Here is a 25,150-nt window from a genome sequence, read left to right as displayed (position 1 = left end):
CAGGTATCCTATTTAAATTTATCGAACTTTGTCACTACTTTAACGAAAAAAATTAGAAAAATCAATAATAAAAAGATAAAAATAAAACTACGGGACATTAAATTAATACACTTTAAGTCAGTACTAAAGTGAGAAAATATAAAACCACATGAGTGGTATTTGAAAATTTTCTTTTAATTTATAATTTCTACAATCTGTTCAAAGATTGTAAGGTTTACGGATCTTTTTTTAGTTCTTTTAGTAAAAAGAAAATTAAAAATAAGGCAAGGTGGCAATTAAGCCGGGAAAACAAAAAGTTATTCAATGAGAAAAATTGTAAACTTACAATCCAAAATGATATTGCACCCATATGTGTTTTAAGCCTCCGAGAGGTACGGAATCCGCAATTTCAACTTAGATTACTGTTCAAGCCGGCCGGACAGAGGAGTTCCCTTGACAGCCAAACCTCCGAACTAATTCAGCTACGAGCGCACGAAATACATTCTTTAAATCTTTACATTTAGGACATGTTTGGTTCACCTATTTTAGACTATGAAATCGAAATGAAATTTATAAATTCTGATTGTTGCCGTTTGTTTTGTAGGAATCGGATTCCGATTTTCATTCCACTCCGGAATGAAAATGGCCAAATCCATTTATGATCCAATCTGACTTTAAATTTCAGATTGGTTCATTCCAAAATAAACTATTCAAAATTCTCTTTCATCAACACCTACCTCCTTTTCCTTCATCACTTTTTTTTTTTCTTAATCAAAACTCTCTTTAAAAAATTTTAAAATTTCATTTTGATTTCCATTCCAATAATGAATCAAGTATTTTTGGATGATTCGTCATTCTATTTACCATTTCAAAGCAATCCAATTTTAATTTTCATTTCTAATTCAATCATGAACCAAACATGCCCCTAAATTAATCAAACTTACCCAACACGCACAATATACGAGACACTCATAACTACTGCTACTGCTACTGCTACTGATACTGCTACTGCATCTGCTGCTGCTACGTACTTAAGAGTCAGCTAGCTAATAAAACCCGATTATGTATGGCCGCTTCGTCGATCTCATCACGCCTCCCGAACCGGAAGGGGCTCGGAGGAGGCGGCGACGAGGAACGAGGCGAGCTCCTCGTCGCGCTCGAACTCCTCCAGCTCCTTCTCCTCGAGCGCCACCCACGCCTCCACCGCCGTCGGATCCCCGACCGACGGCGCCGCGGGCATGAGCAGCATCAGGTTCTTCGCCTTCGTCCGCGAGTACCCGACCCACGCGGGCGTCCCCCACCCGAAGTCCACGTCGTACGCCGGGAGGTCGAGCCAGTCGCTGAGGAAGTAGAGGTCGAACCCAGTCGCTGCGCCCCCGCTCCCGCGCACCGCCTCCCCCACCAGCTGGTAGGCCGCGGCGTGACCCTCGGGCCCCTGCAGCCGCCGCACGAACTCCCCGCCCACCTTCTTCTCCGCCCTCCGGAGCTCCTCCTCCAACGCCCCGCTCGCGGACGCGTCGCCGCCCACCACCTTCGACACCTCCTCCGCCGTCGCGGCCGCGCCCGACATTACGCAGTGGTTGCCGAAGGCGTGGTGGGGCGCCGGGGGGTCCAGGCGCCCGCGCAGGTCCACCTGGGGCGAGCACACCGAGGCGCGCGCCGGCGCCCCCAGCCGCGCGCGCGCCCGGAGCGCGCAGCGCCACAGCAGCGCCCCCACGGCCTCGGCGCGCTCGGACGCGGGGGAGTCGCGCCGCGCCGCCGCGAGGATCTTGGACCCGTCGAGCAGGAACCTCTTCCGCGCGTTCCGAGGCGCGTGGGGGCCCTCCTCCCCGGCTTTCATCGGCGCGGCGCTCTCGTTCGGGGGGAGCCGCGCGGCGGCGCGGAAGTCGGGGGCCGGCGCGGCCCCGGAGCCGCTGGCCTCGGCGGCCCAGGCTCGGAAGAAGGCGAAGAGCGAGCGCGCGTCGGCGTGCGAGAGGCACGCGGCGACGGCGAGGCCGCCGCAGGCGAAGGCCGTGGCCTTGACCTTGAGGAGGCTCCCGCGGCCGTCGGCGCGGGTGAGGCACCCCGCGGTGCTGCAGGGGAGGAGGTCGAACATGAAGTCGAGGTCGGGGGTCGGCCGCGCGAGGAGCTCGGCGAGGCGGGCCTCGACCCGGGCCTCGAAGAAGTCGACGCCCTGGTCGGCGCAGTCGACGTGCGTGTCGCCGATCTGGCGCCCCGCGAGCGGGTAGAAGCGGGACAAGGTGTTCGAGAGGGAGCTCCTGAGGGTTTGAACGGCGTCGGAGGGGGGGAAGAGGAAGAAGAAGGTGACGGGGATGTGGTGGATGTAGGTGACCTGGTCGAGCCACGAGAGCTTGTAGGTGCGAAGGTCGGGAGGGGTCCGGGACGAGGGCTTCACGGTCTCCTCGGAGAGAACTCGGACGCTCCACATGGCGCAGCTGGTCACGCAATCAAGATTCAAGAAGTTGCAACAACACGCTAAGTTTAATTTGGGCACTCCTCGTCCTTTCCCTCCTCCTCCGTATAGATTTATATATATAATATATATATATATATATAACTCAAAACGCGAGAACTTCTTGTCGCATTGTAGCATTATCAAAGCTAATACGGAGACCTGCAGTTTTGAAATCTGAGGCGCAAACTGAGTCAGCGACTGGCACCATTACTATATGAATTTATTTTTTGATTTGGTACTCACTACTCTTAATCAACATCTAGGGTCCTTACCAAATGTACTAAACATTGAAGATATATAAAAACACCATCTTCTAACTGGAGTATTTGTGACAGGTCACTCCTAACATTTTATTTTATAATAATACAATTGATTATGATTAAATTCGTGATAATAATATAGTGTGAATTTGTCGCTTCTTACATTTCGTTTGGTACGAATATAATAATTGAGATAAGAGGTTATCCCGCCCTTTATATTCAAATGGAAAAAAAGATGAAATAGCTATTCTATACTTTTGTACTCAAAACCAATTTTCTTCTATCCTCGTGTTCTTCGCACCAGCATAATATAACTATCTTTTTTAGTTATGTACTTCCTGTTTCTCTTAAATATATTAATAAAAGACATTTTACAAAGCACTGGTAACCATCTCGTTTTTATAAATTAATTGATAATTAAGATAAAATATAAAAGATAAAATTTAAGTTGCCAGCCGAGATTGAACTCACAAGGTAATATAATAATTTAGTAAAAAAAAATTAAAATGAACCTGCAGGAAATGTGTTAGGCCCAAGACACATATTTATACTAAATAAGAAGAAATTAAATAAAATTATGAGTCTAATAAAAACTCGAAATCAGGATTTTTTATTCTGATATGATGTTAAATTATATAAAATAATTAGTTGTTATCAATAATTTAAGTATTTTTAATATTTATAATATTCAAGCATAAGCAAATATTAATAATAATTATCATTTCTCTCTATTTTAATTTTAATTTTAATTTTTTATCTTGACAATCTCTTCGTTTTTTTTGGGTTAATTTCATCCCACCCCTCTAAATTTCGTAAATATCATAAATACCCTATAAATTTTCTTATATTTCTAGTCAGATGGTGGCCTAACATAGGTTAAAATTTAAAATGTCGGTTTTACCCATAAGTTGACAAGCTTTCGAAAGTTATATTTATTACATAATTTTACTATTTAATCCCTAAATTTGTTCATTATTATTTGACATCAAAGCCAACATTGTTCACTGGTATCCTTTAATACTATTTAGCTCCTAAGTTTTGTTCATTAATTATTTTAGTTAGTTGTATTTAAAATTTTATTTAACTTAAATTGCGCTGTTAGCTGTTACTCATTATTTTTTTTTTTTAGTTTTAACATCTATAAAGTAATTAAAATTATTAAATTTATTGGAATCACCAATGGATTGATAAAATTTGTAATTTAATTGACAAAAATTAATCGAATTTCAAGGGACTAAATATTAAAATGACTTTGATAAAAAAAAAAATCAAATTCAGAGGGCTATTTCGCAATATATAATGGTTAAGAAAATCTCCATATATTAATTAACTTTAGATAATTTGTGAGGGCATTGTTGAAAGTGAATTGAAGGATGAATTTAGTACTTTGAATTTGTTATACTTAAACATAACAGAGTAATAGTTACGAAGGCATTTTTAAAATTTTCATGCTTTTTTAGGGCAAATATAATATTTTAAAATTTTAAGAGATATTTATAATACTAGAGCTAATTGGACGGTCAAATATAATATTTTAAAATTTAAAGGAATATTTATAATATTAGAGCTATTTCGACGGGCAAATATAATTTTTTTTTTAATTTCATATCTCTTCTTAACTATGTATATCATACACTTTTCTAAGTCTCGCGCATTCGTGTTGGATACGTGCGTGCGTGTCCGTATTGGACACGTGTCTGCTATGGACATTTCTTAAACGTGCGTTCGATGTTGATCCATAGCGCATACAACTAAAAAATATATATACATATTTTTATTTTATTTTTTCTTTGTATATATAGTGTAAGATGAAAATTATTTTATCTTTTTGATGATTACATATAATTATTTTTGACAATATAAATAAAATATATATAGTTGGTAATTTATTTTTTAAAAATATATAAACTATCAATAAAAATTTTACTAACTTCTATTAGTACAAGTAATATAATAATATTTTATTAAAAATAATATTTTATGTATAATAAAAATACATTAATATATTAATAATATTATATTTTATTTAATAATATTTATATCATGTTTATATTCTAATTTTTTAAAAGTCAACAAAGCACGATGTTCGAGTTGTGTCGTATTTAACGTGCTGATCTACACAGAGATCCGAGCTCGTTGCACGAATCTCATGCATGGGCATTTTTTAACGTTTTACGTCCTTCCCTATGGACAATGCCATGTGCTTCTTAAAAGTCATGGTCCCTATTTGCCTATTTGGTAGGGGTGGAAACGAGCCGAGCTCGAGCGAGCTTATCTCGGCTCAAGTTCGGCTTGAAATTAATTTCGAGCCGAAATTTAATAATGCAGGACGGGTCAAGTCTATCCTACATGTAAAATTTCTTAGATGTGGTAGACAAAAATTTTGCTAAGATAAAATTAAACGAGCAAAAATAATTTTTTTTTTTTTTTTTAAAGAAATGAACGTTCGGAAAGAAAATTAATAAAGTAAGAAAAGTTGATCAGATAGGCGATTGTACCATACGACATCCAGCGAATGCATGATTAAACTATTACGATTAGTCCAGATCATCCACAATCTATTTGCAACATCATCCTAATCATGCTTGTAAATACCGCGTAATCGAATTTCGCTCAACAAAAATAATCAAGTATCTTGCCAGATCAAAGAGACTAAAATTTTTCTGAAATTTAGGATAATAAAAAAAACAAGTCTACGAATTTTCCCGAGAGAAAAAAAAAGAAATCAAAACATGATATANAAATACTTATTTTGCCCGTAACTTAGGAGCTTTTGGAGGGCCGTATGTCTTAACAAAGATGGTTTTTGTATTAATTAGATATGAATGTTGAGATCAATATTACACTTCACATCAATATTAGATAGGTCAATTTCTTTTATGCCCCTGCAAAACTTACAAATATCATAAATACCCTTATAAATTTGATAACATCATAATTACCCCTTTAAATGTCTATTTTCTTTCAAAAATGTCCAAACCGTTTGTTCTCACTCACTCTATTACTTTTGCTTCAGGTAGGTTAAAATTAAATATAAGTTAAAGATTGAAATGTCTATTTTATCATTGATTATTATAAATGGGTTTCAAAATAAAAAAAATTTCAAAATCATCGATCCCTCACGTTTTAAATCTTCTTTGTTTACATAAAAATAAATATTTAATAATAGTATGAATAAATGTACTAACATTTAACTCATATCAGTTAAATATTTAACTGTAATACATTTTATTAATATTTTTTTATGACATGTATTGGATAAGTTAGTTTAGATAATTATGTTAGTTTAAATAGTCAAATTTGTTTTACGCAAAATTTGAATCATTTTTGAATTACAAACTGTTCAAGCTAATTATTTTAGATTATTTAAATATTATAGAATCTTTAACTCAATATTTTCAGATTAGTCTTAGATTTTCAGGTTTCTTTTACTTCAATTTATTTTAGAATATAAATAAAAGCTTGTTTACATGCTAGTTTATATCACTATTCTAATTGATTTTCTTAACTTGCATTATTTTTATAGTTGTATCAAATTTTTTTTGTTGCTTCTATCTAATCTTGTACATAATATTAGATCATTTTATTATTACTTCAAATTTGATAAGTAATTTAATACTACATAATTGATGATAAAGTTTTATAATTTTTCAATCAATTAATTCTTCACTCTCTCCCTTTATCAAGATTTAATAAGATAAAATACTAACTTTTTAGATTAGATTATACAAATTTTAAAGAAATCAGTATGAGAATCCAACTAAATGACTTACACAGATTTCATAAATAGGTCTAAATAAGTATATTAAAGATATTTTTTTAACTAAATATCTTTAACAATAAGTATGCATGTAGCTAGATCCTAATTATGAATTTTAAATTCAATGGGTATTTACAAAAGTTATAACTTATTAGTGAGAATTGGAACATTTGAAGGGGCAATTATGAAAAAGGCTAAAACTGGTATTTGCTTTGCCGTTGGTATATATTTTAACGGAAGTTACTTTAAATGGTAGTTTTAAAAGTTTGTTATATCTAGAGGAGCATTTAGGATATTTTAATTTTTATAGGGGCGTCTATGAAAATATATGCTTTTTGGCGGGCACACAGGAATTTTTTCCTATTTTATATTAATGCATAAGACGATAAAAAAAGAGTTACATCAGTTAAATCTTTTTATTCTTTTCTTTTTTACAATTGATTACACCATCACTAAGGACAAATTCAATTATTGAGTTTTGAAATTATTTGTAGTAAACAAAAAATTCAAAACAAATATTTATGACCGTAATAAATATCATCTTCTATTCATTTTGTATGAAACAAGCGTATTTTTAGGGACCAAGTATATACTTTATCAATATTTTTTAGTCCCTATCGACCGTCCTTAGCGCAAGTGGTAAAGAACTTAGTAGAACTTAGTAGAACCTAGTTGATTCACATTTCCAGCTAAGTTTATTTTTAAATAAAATAAATGAAATGAATAGCGTGCTATTTATGTCTCAAAAAATATTTTTTGGCCCTGAGAAATCAAGGGTTTGATTTCTTACTATATAAACATATAATTGGGATCTGAACCTTTGACTTTTCGATCGATTTTTTGCACAAAAACCACTGCCATTTTCTCGTTAATCACCATTTCGAAAGATGTATACAGACGAGGCTTCAAAGAGTTCAATGCCCATCTAGCAGGGTTAGGCAATTTTCCCCGCCTAGTTTAGCTCATTTTATCTCTACCACCCTATAACTCAAAAATTATATATAATTTTCATATAATTTTATTTTTGATTGTATCGAAAAAATTTACTATCAAATTGAATAATAAAGTAAAATTTTTTGATAACTAAAGAATAGTAAAGTGTAATTTTTTAAACCACACAATAACAAAAAAAAAAAGAGCTAAACTGTAAAATATTTAAGTATAAAATTTTTAAATTATAAAATAACAAAATAGAAATAAACTAAATGAGACAAATTAAAGTTTACTCTTAAATTTATACTTTCAAAAGCTAAACTTTTAAATTCCTCTCCTCTATTATATGTAAAAATGGCCTAGGTACAGCATTCAAAGCGCCAGCATTTTTCATCTTCTAATCGGTCTTATTTTCAACAAACCAATTTTTTAAAAAATATGGTATTATAATCTATTCTAAATCTCTTTATTTTGTAAAGTCGTGAATTTAATTCTCACCTTTAATATTTAATGAGTTTAAAAATTTTCATAATTAAATTGTGAGTTAGGTACTTAAATCTTCATCTTCTAGTTTATCTATTAATTTTAGGGGGTATGCTATCATGCACGTGAGCAAGGGTGTGTAGCACATTTATGTACTTACTAGTTAGGCTCTTACGGGAAGGGAAGTTTGAGTGGTCATCTCCCATTTTGAAGCAGCAACCACGCTAGCTCCCTACTGCTGCGGCTCTAGTACCAAAAATGAAGATCCCCACCGTCCAGATCGTGTCGCACGAGACCATCAAGCCCTCGTCCCCCACCCCTCCCCACCTCCGCTCCTACAAGCTCTGCTGGATCGACCAGCAGACCCCAGTCAAGCACCTCCCCGTCACCCTCTTCTACAGCTGCACTCGTCGGCCTCAAACCGCCACCGTCGAAGCCAAGATCGCCGCTCTGAAGGCCTCCTTGTCGGGAGCCTTGTCCCGGTACTACCCGCTCGCCGGCCGGCAGAAAGGCAGCTCCCTCGTCGACTGCGCCGACGACGGCGTCGACTTCTACGAAGCCCGCGCTGACGTCGAGCTCTCCGATGTGCTCGGCCGCGACGGCGCACCCGATGAAGAATCTGAGAGCAAGATCATGCCCTGCGCCAGGAGCTGCTGCGGATCCGACACCGGAGTTCTACTCTCCGTGCAGGTTTTAGTTAAAAACGTCAACAACGTACCCATACATGCATTATTAATTCTTAAGAAGAAGAAGAAGAAGAAGAAGAAGAAGAAAAGGTTAGTGCATGCGGGTTTTAATTATTATATATCTTATATGCATGTAATGTAACGCGCAGGTCACGGGATTCGAGTGCGGGGGGGTGGCGATCGGGGTGTGCCTGTCGCACAAGATCGCCGACGGGCGGTCGATGGGGTCGTTCCTTCGCTCCTGGGCGGCCGCGGCGACGAGCCCGACCCTTTGTTCGACGCCGCCGACGCCTTCCCGCCGAGCGACGACGCCGTGCCGCCGACGGAGCCCGAGGCTGGCCCCGGCGAGAAGAAGCCGCAGGTGGTGAAGCGGTTCCCTCTCGACCCGCGGAAGATCGCGGCTCTCCGCCCGGCCCCGGCCCCTGCCCCGGCCCCTGCCCCGACGCGCGTCCAGGCCGTGACCGCGCTGCTGTGGCGCGGCCTCATCCGCGCGCGCGCCCGGGCCGCCCGGGGCGGCGCGCCGCCGAAGGCGTCGGTGGCGTCGCTCATCGTCGACACGCGCGCGCGGACGGACCCGCCGGCGCCCGACCACGCCTTCGGCAACCGCTGCGTGCTGGCGGCGGCGGCGCTGGCGGCGGAGACGGCGGCGGGCGTGGCCGTGGGCGAGGGCGAGGGCTGCGGAGGCGCCGCGCTGGAGGAGGAGATCGGGAGCTCCGTGAAGAAGGTGGGAGGGGAGCACGCGAAGCGGCTGCAGGGGCCGAGCGGGCACACCTCGGCGTTCGCGCTGGTGGGGGAGGCGGTGCGGGGGTGCGGCGGCTTCAGGGGCTTCGACCTGCACGTGATCAGCAGCTGGCTCCGGCTGCCGGTGTACGAGGTCGACTTCGGGTGGGGGAAGCCGGCGTGGGTCGGCATCAACCGCAACGTCAGCAGGGACGGGGCCGTGCTGCTGCCCGCCCCATTCCATGCGATGGACGGCCGCGGGGTGGAGGCCTGGGTGTCGCTGAGCGAGGACGAGATGGCCGAGTTCGAGAAAGATGCAGAGCTCACTTCTTGCCTCCTGGCGGTCAATTCCTAAGCCGGAAGGCTCATTAATTAATTGAGCACCGAAATAAAGCATCAGTCGTCCTTCCATATCGCCTCTGGAACTTTTTTTTTTTTTTTTTTTTTTGTCTGAACTTGGAAGTTTGAGTAATTTCTATGATTGAATCGAAAGTGTGCGATTGATCTTGAATGGGAGGTTTGGAAAGTGCGGTGTGATTTGCCGTGTTCTGTTCTTGTTTCGTTTTCTCTGCTGGCTTGCTATTGTAGGCGTAAGGTGCTCTATCATCTATCAGTTGGTTTTTCTGATATACATAAAAGAACAACAATCTCAACTCTGCTTAAAAAGATGAGATCCTTGATATTGTTCTTTCACGGTTAAGCTTTACTTGTATGTTAAATAATGATGACACTAAACTGCCAATTTGTGTAAAAGAACTCGCTAAACTACTATATTCTGTTTGGTTCGATTATAAAGAAAAAAAAAAAATGAAGTGGTCTTGTATAATTTTCAGTTTCTCTCAAAACTCGAGTCAACACTAGCTAATTAAATCTACAGAAAAACCGAACCAAATCTCTGCATTTGACTATTCAATTAGCCAGTTCGGTTCTGTTAAAAAATATTATGATTAACATTTAATTAGCTGTGGGTGCTAAATACTGGATACATGCTATACAAAGCTATCATCAATAAGCAATATAGATGTTGCTCTCTTCTTTTTTTTTTTTACTTTTTTTTTTTTGAGAGATAGATAGCACGCTACCCGCTTCGTTTATTTCATTTAAAAATAAACTTATCTAGAAATATGAACCAACTAGAATTCGAACTTGGATCTTGGATACCAACCACCAAGTCTTTTGCCATTTGCTTTAGAAACGGTCGGTTAGATGTTGCTCTCTTGGCTCCGCACCTTGCACTTGAGTAAGATATAATAAATAGAGCAATGTTCAACCCCTGGATTTAAGGGTGTCAGATGTATATTCGTTCCAGCAGCGTTTTTCATAAATTAGTAAATCCTTAACCAGCTATGCTAGGGCTGAGTATAGTTGGTATTTCATCTCAACATGAGGTTGGGATCATGCTATGCTCATATTACATTTTTTTTTTTTTATGTATCTTTATTGAAAGATGATAATGTATATTTATTGAGTTATATGATGTCATACTTTTACAAATTTAAGTAATCATTTCATACCATTTCTTTTATTAATAAGATCTAAAGAATGAGTCATTTTAATTATTTGAGTGGAATATATTATTCATTTGCCAAACTCTTATATATTAATTCTACTCATTTATAATTTATTTAGTTACTAATAAAGCTTAGGATGGCTAACGCTGAAAAAAAGAAAATAATTCTTTCTTAATAAGTTATGAAATAACTCGAAATGAGAATATTGCTGATACTTCATTTAATCAACCGGTATATTAAATTTTATAAAATTAATATTAAAAAATAAAAACAACAACGATGTTAAATAATACCTAAGCAATATATTTTATAAAGACTCAAGCTGTTATATTATTTATTAATAAAAAAATAATATTTACTGTCAATTTTTTTTAGCCTTTGAATGACTAATTAAGGAGTTACTATTTGGTGGTGACACTATTATAAATTTAAAAAATAAAGAGTAAACAGTAAACAATATTTACCTACTATCTATAGCTCAACTCATTTTATAACTTGTTAATGGTGAATAATATATTTCTTCTATTAGAAGATAAAATAGCTAATAGAGCTCTATCGACTCACTATTACAACTCCAGAGGTGAACAAGGACTAGCAGAGGAAATTCTCATGGATAAAATGTGAATGAGACAGAAAACAATAAAGATAGAAAAAAAAGAAAGAAAAAAGAAAAACACCAAAACAATGATTCCCAACGAAAAAGAAACATTCCAAATCCACTTCACCGCCCCCGGGACTTCCCAGCTACAGAAAAAAAAATTATCGCCTACACTTAGTGCACCACATTGGTCCATTCACTGCCCCGTTTATGTGGTTCACCAAATGCACCCAATATTTCCTCACCATAGCATGCCTCAACATAGGACTAGAATTGATTTTACATACAATGATACTGCAACGTACGAAGAATAAAATGTAGCAAGCCAACAAAGACCAAACTTCGGCGAAAAAACAAAGCCGGAAAAATGCGCCGATGTTGAAAGTCATCTGAAAATAGTGGATTGAATTATTACAGATACAAATACAACAGCTGTGAATTTAAATACAAAAAAACGGTGAGCATTCTAGTGTGTTGATCATTCGCGAAAGTGCCTTCCCTAAGCAGTGAGATTTACGCATCATTTCACGTTGACTTAAAAGCTTGACTTTTGCTTCACACCAAAGCAGCGTCCATGTGAGGAATCTAAAGCTGGTGTAGCTAATATGTTCATACTGAATGGTGTTAACTTTCGAATTATGGGGCCACAAGTAATCATGGGCTTTTCCAGTGAAGTTGAGCTTCAGCTTGCTGTAAAACAAATCACATACCGTCTTGAAGTCTAATGCTCCATTAAAGCTGCATCGGTCTCCGATAATGGCGCTGCAAAATGGAAAAATCATAACTCCCACATTAACTCTTAGTTTTCCAGCAAATTTAGTGGTGCGCCATCAAGATGAATGATGATAAAAAGTGCCTCATAGTGGACTTTGTGTTTTTCTGGGATGGCTTTGTTGGGCAATCTGTCTTGTAATGGCTGAAGTATTCCTACCAGTATTAACAACTTAGTAGACTAAAACCACCATTCTAACATGCCCACACCCAACGTATACCAGAGCGCTAATTCTTTAATGACAAATCCTATAAGCTACTTACACGTCCCTACATCATCCAAAGTACTACATCATCCAAAGTAAGGCTATAGAGTTCGACATCTCTATGACGACAAGCACAGATAGCCATTTGGCTAGCAAAATGGTCGTAAAAAGGAAAGCTAACACGAATATCTGGATCTCAGAAGCAGAAGGCTCCAATTTGAAATTTCAGCTTGGTTGTAGGAACATGATGAAGAGATCTTAATAAAAGGCTGTTTCTAGTGCTTTTTGAACCAACTCTACTTAACAGCACTTCCATAAAAGTTCAGAAAAGACCAGACAGGCCGTGCAGGCATACCTCCATTCAGATTTTCAAAACAAAATTATTCGCTGCTTTTGTTCTCAATAAAGAATTTATTTTGTCAAAAATGATCAGCTGATATTCTAAACGGATCCATGATAACTTGAGATAGTGTAGAAAAAACATACCCAGCAAGTCCTCATATGTATCTTGGAAGAAAGATGAATCCAGCAGCAAAGGAGGTGAAAATACTTGATCCAAAGCATCGTCAGCATCAGGAAACAAACTCTGTTCATTACCAGTGCCTGGACGAATTAGGCTTGCTCGGTTTCCGTCATATCCATCAAATCCGTTCAACTTATGGGTTGAACTCGATAGGACACCAGTATTTAAGTGGAAATCTTTTGTACTCTTTGGGACACGGATTTCAGGTGGAGAAAAAACCAATCTTTGTTTTCTCCTATTTGGCATGGCCTCTACTTCTTTCATAGAAGTAACTGATGAGAGTGGGATGAAGAAGTGTTCAGACCCATCATCACTACTCTTGTCTTGTGAACATTCTGAGTTGCTCAACGGCCTTACTAGGGCAGCTTCACGAACAGAACGTCTAATGTCATAAGCGTAAGAACCATCACTATCTGTAAAAGGAACAGAAAATGCCTTGTCATTCAATTCATTGGGGAAAGTTTATTTTGCATAGGAAAAAGTTTTTCAGAAGGGGGCATTTCTTCTTATGTACAAGTAGTATGTATGGAATTAAGTTATCAAAAGGGCAAAAACAAAAATGTAGATTTCGTAGAGATACATACATATATACATCTCTCTCTTTCTCTCTCTCTCTCTCCATATATATATATATATATATATATAGAATTATGCTACTATACTGCCAATAGTACCAAACCCTTGGTACTATTGAGTTTTCGGCCGTTGGATGAAAGGATGTGCGGTTAGAATGATAGTGGTTCCCGGTTAAATTGATAGTGGTTTTCTAGGATTGAGTGGGTGGTTAGTTATATAGTATAATCTAACGGGTGGAAATGATCAAAGGGTAGATTTAACGGTAGAAAACTCAATAGTACCAAGGGCTTGGTACTATCGATAGTATAGTAGCCAGACTCTATATATATATTTTGTTTTTTGTTGGGGAGTCTGTTAATGCTTCTTCCAAATTTGAACACACATCTCCAAGTATGGCTTCAACGAAGAAATGAAGGAGATTACTAACCAAGTGCTTCACCGCTTATATGATCATTCACCGAAGGCTGTGAAAGTGACTTCCCTGTGTGCATCTTTTCCTGATCGCATTGAGTAGCCATAGCAGTCCGCTTTGGTGTATGTGTGCCTTTTCCCAATGAATTAGGAGTCAGACTGAATAAATGAGGGAGCTTCAGTGCCGGGCTGGAGGCAGCTTTGTCAATCTGGATAGAAGAGAGCCTAGTAGTCACCTCAGCAAGTTCATCACTACTATTTTCCTGCTTAGAGGAAATAAATCAGCCATCACATAAATAAATGTGGAAAGAGGAGTCTTTTTATTAGCCAAAGGAACTCGTGGCTAATCTACATGAAACAGTTTCTATACATAAATGAAAATATCAGTGGAGTTCTCACTAGTGGCCTTCCGATGCTCTGAGACTGCACAGAAGGTCTCGCATCCAACTCATCTATTGTGCTTGCAGATATTATGTTTACTTCTTCAGTGAGTTCTGATATTGACTTCTGCATTGCCGGAATGGCTTCCTTTAGTTGACTAATAAGTCCCTGAATTGATTAAACTTGAGGTCAGAAAATAGCCAACATATTAAAAAATACAGCATAAAATTTCCAGATTTTAATCCAAGGAAACAAACTTACAGATATATCAAAAAATTCTCTATAGTACTAGCAAATGTAGATACTAAGCTTTTGTAAGCTCTACTAAGAGTAAATCATCTGACGGTCAGAGCCAATATCAAGTAGCAAATTTTCTACTCAAAACACAACAGACAGACGGCATACTTGAGCATGAATTTCTTGCATGGTAAAGTCAAATAACATGCCGATAGCTATACCAGTACATTTGCCCACCCACACCCAGACACACCGCCAATCCCCACTACCACCAGCTAAAACTTTAAGCTTACTGTTCACTTAAAAGGTTACTGGATTTTCCAATTGACGCATAAAGCATTCTCCCTTTAAACAATAATTTGAATTGATTATCTCTTTATTATAAGTGTATTGTCCTCTAAATTAATCAAATGCGGCCCAATAAACAAGAAAATTATGACTTAATGATTATATTTTATTAATCATACAACACAATTCTTTTCATAATAAAGGAGAAGATCAAAACCTTACTTTCGATCGACATATTAAAATAGCCCTGAATATTCCACAAGAATCTTTAGTTGATTAATATAGGGAAAAAAAAGCCTGCAATCACTGGAAGAAAATCTCATCAAAGGGTACCAAATATATCAACTGTGACGGGCAAAGCATGCTTTCTTTACAGGACTAAAGAACCTCTCCCTAAAACAAGCCTTGAAGATATTTATTCCATCAGGTAGCAACAAAATGTGTCTATTTTATTTTGGTTTCTTTTTACCCCTTCTCCCACATAAATAGTTGCTCAAATTTTGCAGCTGATTAATCTATCAAAAACCTTGGGTCTCATTTGGTATCATGTTCGTTTTTTGTTTTTCAAATAAAATTTTGTATATGAAAAGGTGTAAGAGTGGTCAATGGATTTCTTACAATCCTTTCATCCACGGTGTTTATTTGACAACCAAAGATAAAAACTTGGAAACAATTTTTTTTTTGCTTTCAAATTTTTTTTTTGAACAAGTTGTCATTTATTATTTATTTGGATGCATTGTAAGTTAACCAACTATAATAAGAAAAGAAAATTCTTTCCTCCAACACATCAAATTATATGGGATTGTCTTAGGTTTCACAAAATGAGCACAGAGAACCTGCAATTAAGTATAGACTGACCACCATTACAGTTCAAAAAGCCTTAAGCCTACAGACCTTGGGTTAAGTGGTCAACAGCAGTGCATAAAGTCAATTCTCACATTGCCGAATTTACCTAATTAGTCCATGATGCACAGCAGACAGCAGAATGATTCTTTTAAAAGATAAGTGGGGTTCACGTTTCACTATTTTTATGTACTTTTTGGCGTACTTTCTCATGCCTATATAATGATCTTAATTTGCATAGTATATATTCGACAGTTACCGAACAAATTATAATCCATCAATGGCGTAAACAAACTGTAAACAAACTATAAACAAACTGTAAATAAAGCAGATCAGCATGAAAGTTATATCACCTGTATGCTAACTAAATGTTGGCGATGTTCTGCAAGTGTTGCAGCCAATGACTCAGCATGGCCGCTGGTATCACTGTCAGATACACTACGAAGTAATTCTGGGCCCTCCCCATCATTAGCTTTGGCCTATACAAGCAACACTTACTAACGGTTAGACAGGCAAGAATATTCAAAGGCAGGCTTGTAGAGAAGTTCGATAAGGCATCACATAAAATAATAAGCATGTGTACACAATTTATGCCGACTAAATTGTAGCAGTATTCCTTAAATAACACTGCTTCAACAAACAAATACACTGGTAAATGTTGTGAAAGGACATGCAAAGATTAGGAAAAAGAAAGGCTACTTGTGTTTTCTAATGGCATAGCAAAAACAGAATATCAGCAAATGCTTCTTCCAAATGTAAGTCGTAGTGAAATAGGTTAAATAAATTTGCAACTAATCTGTCAACCTCGCAGTAGCAATTAGGGCTTGGTTAGTTTCAATGATACCAGGTGACTGGTTCTGGGTTAATACACAGACTAGTCTCTTTGAAAAATATACAGCCTGCCGGGTTGGGCATTGGATTAATGATTGGTTCACTGGCGGATTGGGCATTGGATTAATGATTGGTTCACTGGTTGGCTACTGCATTCTGAGGATTACTTCAATTATTAGGCTAAATTTAGCCCAAACATAGATTGTTGATCAATTGTACTCTGTTCTGAATTGCACTCCCTACTGACATCTATCTATACAATACATGAAAGGAGAGCCTAAAGAGGCTCTCCCCGGGTTTTGGGGGCCCGGTGGGCCCCACCTTTTTTTTTTTTCACTCTCTCTCACTCTCTCGCTCTCTCTCACTCTTTTACTTCTTTTTTTATTTTTTTCTCTCAACACTCTCACTCCCTCTCTCTTTCTTATTTTTTTTATTTTTTTTCTTAACATCTTTTTTTTTATTTTTGCTTATATCAAGTGTAAAATTTTATCGCATAGATCAATTTTATTTTTTAATAGTCAATATAACAAATAAATATAAAATTTTATCGCATGAATCAATACTATTTTTTAATAGTTAAGATAACAAATTCGTATGGTTTTTGCCCTTATTTTTTTAGTCCTTCCTATAATTTATTCTTCTATTTTTATTGCAGAAATAGTTACTTATTCTTCAGTTACATTTTTTTTTAATATAATTCCTTGACATTTTTTTACTTTATTTATTTATTTATTTTTACAAAATCATCCCGCCGCAACGCGCGGGTCCTTCACTAGTTTACCATGATTCTAAGGATATCCCATGCCTCAGTAACTCTACCATTAAGAATCATGTCAAATAGAACTTTAGCATGCCAAGAACAAAATGATATACCAATTTCTGCAAAACCAATAGCTAATCTGCAACCTAAATTTCACCTACCAAATGGAGCGATTGTTTGTGAATACGTTGTAATGCATGAGTCCAACGTCGGAGAATTTCAGCTACATCAACAGTTGGATGAACCCTTCCGCCCCTATCATCTGCCCTAGAGAGAGTCTCATTCTTCCCTTGGAATGGAGGAGAATTTATTTGCTCTCTTTGGTCCATGGTTGGAGTCATTTCACCAGTGCGAACTGATAATACATCTGAATATGGAACATGTGAACTTAGATCCATGGCAGCAAGCAATGATGATCCAGATATGCGGTACCTAATAAAATCAAATGAGCTTAAGTATATAGTCCAAGAAAGAAAATATGATTACAGATAGAAAAAGGAAATGGTGATACTCACCTATGGTCACGGTGGGCTATCAAGTCCTCAATAGGACCAGAAGCTAGAATTTCATGTTGACCTGAAAGACAGAATTAGTGAATACAGTGAAGTGAAAGTAAAGATCACACAAAACAGCTGAAATGTCTTTGTTTGTCTGACAGCCAAATAAAGATATAAAATATTACGGTGCAGCAAATAAACAGCAGTTGTGAAGCATAACTTATATTTATGCATCAAGAGGAACAAATTTCAAGCTTTCCAAACAAATGTGATTACTAAGCCGTAATTCTCCATGTTTTAAGTAATACATTTTGACATATCAAAGTTTCATCATCACCTAGTAATGGTGAATAATTTATCATCAATATACTCGCAAAAAAATAAAATTACATCTGATGAATACAAGAATCTCCTCACCATTCAGCTTGCAAAATCTTAAAAGAACTTGTATTTCTCAGCTTAAGGACTGAAATGCCTAGCAGAATAGATTCATATACCATATAATGCAGCGACCAAAAGAGAATAAGCTAATGCCGAAATAGTGAAAAAAAAAAGAAGTTAAAATGTAAAAGTACTTACTTTTGCGAGCTAATAATGATTCCCATAGGCGAGTTGCCTTAGACACCATATGGGTATTTTGTCCAGAAGAGCTAGATAAACGATCATCCCACAATTCGCCTTCCAACTTAGCTTTGTTTCTCATATCCTGAAGCTTTTCTAGCTCTTGCTGAAGATAGGCCTAAGTTTGCAGTCGGATAAACGGCATATAAATGAATTAATCTGGCCTAAAGAGGAAATTCCTACATATCATCCAAAGGGACTGTAAGAAGTTACCGTCTACCTCTTCAGCACAAAGACCCCGAAACTCAGCTGTCATTTCATGGGCTAAGTTCGACCAGGTAGTTTGCCTCTGAACAGCAATGCTTGCATTCTTTAGAAACTTCCGTCTCTCAAGAGCTATCCGTGCCTGTTGAACAGAATGATTATTTAAAGGTAAGAAAGTCACCACATAAAGCTCTAAAAGATGATTTTCCACATGCCAATTCGCAAAATTAAGATTTAATAGCTTGAAAGACCAATGATCCCACAGTTCTTAGCACAACCATTCTCCTCCTAAAAAATAATCTTCTTTATCAAGTTACCTTTGATACCCTATTGAATACAACTGCCTGCTATGTAATTATATGGAGGATACATGATACGTTGACCACTGTATGTATGAGCTTGTGAATCTCATGAGACCAATTCACATCAAATTCACACTCTTTCGGTAGCGCAACTGGTTCTAGGAATGACAAGCTCAAATTTTAGAATAACAAAATAAAATAAAGGATCTTCTGATTACCTTAGTCACAGGAAGTAATGCAGCCGCATGTAGATAAGAAACATCTGTTAAAGGAGGAGGAAGTGGATTTGATGCCACATCAGCTGCAAATGTTCTTTTATGAACCTCTCTTAGAGCATGCACAGAAAGCTGCCATAGAAGCTCAACAAATCTGTACCAAATATTTAAATACATGCATTGGTGGTTATAAAGTAGTAAGTACCAAAAAAGAAAATATAAACACGTACAGAGAAAATGAAAAAGGAGTATATATATCTGAAGCACTGATTGTGCTAAAGAAGATAAGCATGTGTTGATACATAATGAGATAAAAATCTAGTTAATGCAAAGAAGAAATCAAAGCAATTAATATACACCAGAAGAATTGCAATTGCTATATAGCTAGAAATCAAAGCATTGCTTGATTGACAACTCTGCAAAAGATCTTTCCTCAATAATGTACAATACAATGCAAACAAAAGCATGAACTTTTAATATCTTGAAGCAATTGCTTCGCTACTTATTGGGTCTTAGACAACAACACAAAACACACAAAAAACAAAACAAAATAGGCGACTACCACAGATTTCTTCTAGTCAATAAACCCACTTGCATGCAACTATATAAGCATATCAATTGGCACATCCCAGTAATGTACAAGCCATGCACATCCAACTTTTTTGCAAATTGTAAACATAGGTCCAACCAAGGAGCACCTAGGCTCTAAGGTTTATCCTAGTTAGGCTAGTATGCATTTGTTATGCTTCTTGACCTACACAAAATGCAAGCACTCAAGGTGAGTGCCCTACCAATCTCCTCTATTTCCTGTGCATTAGGTAGATGTGTACAGATATTACACATTCTGCAGACAGGCAAGTGTGAGACCCTTGTTGGTGGACTAGTCGACTAGATTATGCAATTAGTTCTCCCTACCAGCTCATAAAGATGATCTTCGTTTTGCTAGCTCTCAGTTTTTAATCTGCAGGTTTTGTTCTATGCAAGTCAGTCTTAATCCCACACAAAGTTTCTATTATAAAGGGCTTTCACATAGGGCACTGCCATCATATCCAAGCCTCAAATTTCATTTGAGTACGCCAATTTCGAAATTATTTACAAGAATTTATAAGCCCGTCATACACAAAAGTGAGATGGCATAAGGTAAGGATCCAAGCATAGGACCGATAGCTCCCAACGTTACTTTTCATTTAGATAATCAAATTTCTAGGCACCCAATCATTTGCCAATCATCGATCTCAATGTTAACCATCAAAATCATGGTAGTGACCAACAAGCTATCATTGTAATTAGAAGGTAAGTACCAAACTCCAACCCAAAAATCAGGGGAAAAGAAGGGGAAAAAAGATGTGGTTGAGCCACATTTTGATCACCCCAAAACTGATCTCTGATTACCTTCTACTCCTTTCCTCTCAGCATATATCTCTCTCAGAAAGCACAGTAGCTTCATTAATCTCAACTCCGACATACATCCTCATTATTCCTTTTTTTTATTTCTTCTAGTTGAAATTTGTTTCGTAAGTAATTAAGGAGGTTTACCTTTTCTAACTACATATACCATATGTTATGCGTTTATTTTACATAGATGGACAAATACCCTGAGGTCACTTAGTGGTTTGCATCCTGTACATCCTCACAATATTGTTCAAGATCGTCAAACTGAGAAAAGAGAAATGCATGCAGGGGGAGGCGTTACTTGTGTGGTTCCAGCGGTGGTGGGTAATTTACCGGGGGTGAGGATTTAAGGCTTCTTTTTTCCAAGAAATGTGGAAACCAATGAGAGAACAGCTCAAACGTGGATACTGATAATTTTAGTAGCCAACATTTTAATTTATATTGCTATCTACATCTTATCTCAAACACTATATCATCAAGTAGAATTACTCTGAAAAACAAGAGCATATGATACTGCAAAGTATCACACCAGCATTAACATTGTCACCTTCACACGTGCATCAGAAAGACTTAAGGACATGTTAACACTTGAGAATTCCAAGAACTGTATACACTCGAAGAAATTCAGCTCCTATAACTCTATGTCTCGGAGGAATTAAAACAAGAAGTGATATGTAAAATCCTGCATAAATAACTTTAGTCCTAGACAAGACAATTACACTCTTAACTAGATCAGCATAAAAGTTGGTCCAAATATTTCAAAGAATTTACAGAGAAATACAAGGGAAGACCAACTCTAGAAAAGGAATCTGGCCTAGAAATCAGATTATGATGCAGAAGGAAATGTGGTGGAAACAAGAACACTTACCTCGGCCCGCAACAAGTCGCAAGCGATGAAACCCTAGAGTTGCTCCTCGGCAACGCCCCTTGTGACTCCAGCTCACTTATAATCCCTTGTACAATCTTCTCATCAAGCAAAAGCACAAATCACCAAAATGTGGAACAAAACAAACAGCTAAAGAACAAGAAACTCTCAATGATATCAGAGACAACAAGAATCACCTTTCGGAAGTCCCGCGACTGCGCCGAATCGAAGATCGGCCACACCTTGTCGAAATCCTACGGATCAAGAACACGCCCGACCAAATGAGCACGAATCAAAGAAATCGAACACAAAACACACACTGATCTGATCGCGAATTCGACAAAAAAGAACCTTAGCGGATTGGACGGGGCCTCTGAGGGCGGAGAGGAGGAAGTAGAGGAGCTGCTCCCCCATCCGCGGGTTCGAGTGGCGGAAATGGCCGACCCTAGGGCTCCCTCCTCCGCCGCCGCCGCCTCCGCCGCCGCCCATGCCGATGATCGCCGGATCGAGCCCTAAGAGGAGGCAATTGGTGTACATGGCGCTCTCGAGCTCCGCCTCCCTCTCCTTTTCCCTCTCAGTCGCCATGATCTCGACGAGAACTACTCCCCCTCCTCCTCCTCCGATCGATTTCGCTCCCCGTAACTCCGTTTAGATCTCGCGAACTCGAACTCGCTTTTGTGCGGGGTATGTGGATGATGGTGTTGGGTGCTTTTTCGGGGGTGTTATTGTGGTTTTTTCGAACGATTTATGCGCTCCCCTGGGGTTTCCAAGAAGTTATTACGTGCACCCGGTGTACCATATGACTATGCACCGCATCAAATTTTTCACAATTAATGTTTTTAAAAATTTCGAAACCAATTAATATCTACTTAGTTTTATTTAAAATGCCTACGAATAAAAAAAAAAAATTACAAAACTTAAAAAGTTTTTAAATTTTTTAATATCGTTTGTATGTTCAATTTAGAGGCATCTACTGCAGTTTTCTAGGGTGGTGTACAAGATACGGATATACACCTGGTGCAGGAAATAATTTATCCTGGTTTTTTGGGTCGGATGTGGGTCCCCCATAGCCGGGTGAGCGGAGCGGATTGGCCTGGATTTGAAATCGGCTGGAATGGGAGGGGAGATTGGAGCGGGTGTGGGCACTGAGCCCGGTAAAGTTACCGCACACAGCAATAGAGGCTTTTGGTGTGGGAGTAAAATGTATGCGTAGTCCTCGTAATATACAAATATTGCGACTGGGTCCTCGTAATTTTTAGTTACAACTTGTACTCTTTCCATTTGAACGCTACGTACGTGAAGCATATAAAGCCAAATGGCGTAAGCGAGAAGGCTCAGGATACATGGAAAGATTATTAATTGTAGCTTGAGTGACGCATTTAGATTCCCTTGCTCTAGAGAATCTTAATTAATTTCTATCACAATAAAAAAACTCTCTAAGCCATCTAAACTTTGGAGCAAGTTTCAGTTCACGCCACTCAAATAATAATAATAATAATAATAATTTCTATATCAACGTTATCTATGTTTATGGTGGATTAAATTCTTGATCTAGAAATTAATAATTTAAAAATATTTAAAAAGTACAGAGACTAAGTTACAATACACGAATAGAATAGTATGGAGATTATCTCGACGAGGACGAGGAGGACGGAGAGGGCGAGGACGGTGAGTAAGACTTGTTGTTGAAGGAGAGGGAGTAGTAGTAGTAGTAGTTGGTTTGGTGAGTAGTTACTAGTCGTTTTGTTAGTGTAGCTTTAAAGCATTGGGTAGTAATACGCAAGCCCAACACTCTTTAAAATGCCCCCATGGTTTGGGCTATAAATAGAGAAAGAAATTGAGCCTGTATTGGGTGTGGATTCTTTGAGTTCATTGGACCCACTCCTTTGCCTTGAAAATAGTTTTTTTTCAGATTGAAATAATTTTTCAGTGGAACTGAAGTTCAAATAAAATTTCTAAAAAAAATTAATAAAAATAAGGGTCTATAATTATTGATTTGTTTGATCATAAAAATAAGGGTCGAGGATTAAAATCCTTATTTAGATCCGAACCATATATAAAGCTAAGAAATATAAATTCCGAGTAATCTATATCTATACCTCTATAATAACTATATATAATTTTTCATGGTAAAATTCAACGTAGATGCACCACCTTCATTTGAGGATGGTGGGACTCACTATTTATTTTAATTTTTTTCTATTAATTTTTATCTTAATAAAAAAAAAATTTCTCTCTCACAGTCACATTTTTCAACTCTCTTCCTTTTTCTTTTCTTTTTTCTTTCATCTCTTTTCTTTTTTTGTTTATCTCTCAAACCGGTAGCGGCATGTCTCCCTCTCCCCTCACCTCACGGTCCTCACCTATACAGTAGTTTTAGATCTCTCCACCTATGATTTTAAGTTTCTTTTTTCTCTCCCACTTTTCCTCTCGCGCGCCGCCGGAACCCTTCCGCTTCCATCCGCTGCTCCTCATGCATTCTCGATAAAGACAGCATACGATATCATTACCGGTTATCCCATTTGGCCATTTTCAACAATCATGAAATATATATATTTTCATACTTTTATTTCTCTCATAAATTTTTATTTTTTTCTATTATCTATCCGTTGTATCATGGGGATTACCTCACTAGTTTTAATTGTTCAATCCAAATGAAATTATCCACGAACTAAGTTTGGCCAAAACCGACCGTCCCTAGAGCAAGTGGCAAAGGGTTTGGTGGTTGGTATTCGAGACCCAAGTTCGAATCCTAGTTGATTCACATTTTCAGCTAAGTTTATTTCTAAATAAAATAAAACGAAGCGGATAACGTGCTACTTATCTCTCAAAAAAAAAAAAAGTTCGGCCAAAGGATAACGGGTTAAGAAAGCAAGCACTCAATATGGTATCATGTTTGTCCTAAAATCCAATACATAATTTTCTTAGGATTCGAAGGACTAATATGCTAGAAAAAATACTCTGTTTCTTTAATGTTGGCAGAGTGCAACATATTTAATTAGCAGCCAAAAACTTTCAACATCTTTTTTGGCAAATTTGCAAAAACTCAATATCTTGCAAACTATTTTTTTTTTTCATCTTTCTTGTCTTTTTGGTGTGTGCTTTGCAGGGCGAATTTTTTTTTTTTGATTAAACAAGAACATACCCTATTTTAGAGTACAAAAGAGGTGGAAGGCATCACCTTTGGAGTGCATGAAAGCATACAAAACAAAGCTTAAAAGGGAGAAAAAACACAAGCGATGCAAAACAAAACAAAGGGATGAGGAGACAGCAGCAGCGTCACGTCTCGAGCGTCGATTTCCACAGTCGCACCGTGCAAAGAACACTTCTTCCCAATACTTCGCTTCGGCAAAGGTGGTTATTGAAAATTCTCCTGTTCCGCTCGTTCCATAGCTCCCAGCAACCCGCCGCGAAATAGAGGTCAAAGTTGGCTCTAGCTTGTCCAGATAAAATCATTCTTACATTGATCCAGCGCTCCGCTAGCTTCCCATGGGAGCATGTTGTCAGTTTTCGCACAGACAGTGGGTGTGTTATAGCAGCGAGGTCCAGAGGGATCTTGCATAGAGGCAGTGGAAAAGAATATGGTCCAAAGTTTCCGCCGCGAAAAACTTCATCATTTGACACACACAAATTTTTCACTCTAATAACAATAAAGTTGTGGGATTTTTGACATATTCGATATGCATGACACTGTAGTCGACAATTATAAAAGTTGGTCCAAACAAACAAGCTCAAGAAAATAATACGCATGCCACACGTCCCAAGATGTTTCATGTGGTTATTTTTAAGGCTTTTTTTCTAAATGCGGATGCAAACACATAACACTTAACCAAAGTAATTAG

At 38.0% G+C, this 25,150-nt stretch overlaps 4 protein-coding genes across 4 annotated transcripts; 2 read left to right on the top strand and 2 right to left on the bottom strand.

Annotated features, from left to right (window-relative positions):
- Positions 790-2,593, bottom strand: LOC109722939 (vinorine synthase-like). The gene has a single exon (XM_020251118.1). The coding sequence runs from the start codon at positions 2,570-2,572 to the stop codon at positions 1,067-1,069; it is 1,506 nt and encodes a 501-aa protein (XP_020106707.1). The 5' UTR covers positions 2,573-2,593; the 3' UTR covers positions 790-1,066.
- On the top strand, positions 7,783-8,699 carry LOC109722820 (vinorine synthase-like). Its single transcript, XM_020250970.1, has one exon. The coding sequence runs from the start codon at positions 8,129-8,131 to the stop codon at positions 8,696-8,698; it is 570 nt and encodes a 189-aa protein (XP_020106559.1). The 5' UTR covers positions 7,783-8,128; the 3' UTR covers position 8,699.
- On the top strand, positions 8,708-9,707 carry LOC109723353 (BAHD acyltransferase At5g47980-like; the record flags this gene model as incomplete). Its single annotated transcript, XM_020251690.1, has 1 exon — positions 8,708-9,707. A coding segment is annotated over one exon (924 nt), but the record flags the coding sequence as incomplete, so codon positions are not given.
- On the bottom strand, positions 11,380-22,032 carry LOC109723234 (AUGMIN subunit 6). The gene is made up of 13 exons (XM_020251538.1): positions 21,660-22,032; positions 21,506-21,562; positions 21,312-21,406; positions 19,055-19,205; positions 18,551-18,676; positions 18,289-18,448; positions 17,728-17,788; positions 17,374-17,644; positions 15,975-16,100; positions 14,272-14,421; positions 13,889-14,135; positions 12,849-13,298; positions 11,380-12,147 (listed from the first exon to the last, which is right to left on the bottom strand). Exons 1-13 carry the CDS (start codon positions 21,891-21,893, stop codon positions 12,107-12,109), a joined length of 2,169 nt encoding a protein of 722 aa, XP_020107127.1. The 5' UTR covers positions 21,894-22,032; the 3' UTR covers positions 11,380-12,106.

The sequence above is a fragment of the Ananas comosus genome, linkage group 17 (assembly GCF_001540865.1).
Source record: "Ananas comosus cultivar F153 linkage group 17, ASM154086v1, whole genome shotgun sequence".
In the NCBI taxonomy this organism is placed as follows: domain Eukaryota; kingdom Viridiplantae; phylum Streptophyta; class Magnoliopsida; order Poales; family Bromeliaceae; genus Ananas; species Ananas comosus.
Note: the sequence above shows the minus strand (reverse complement) of the source record. Positions and strands in the feature narration are given on the sequence as shown.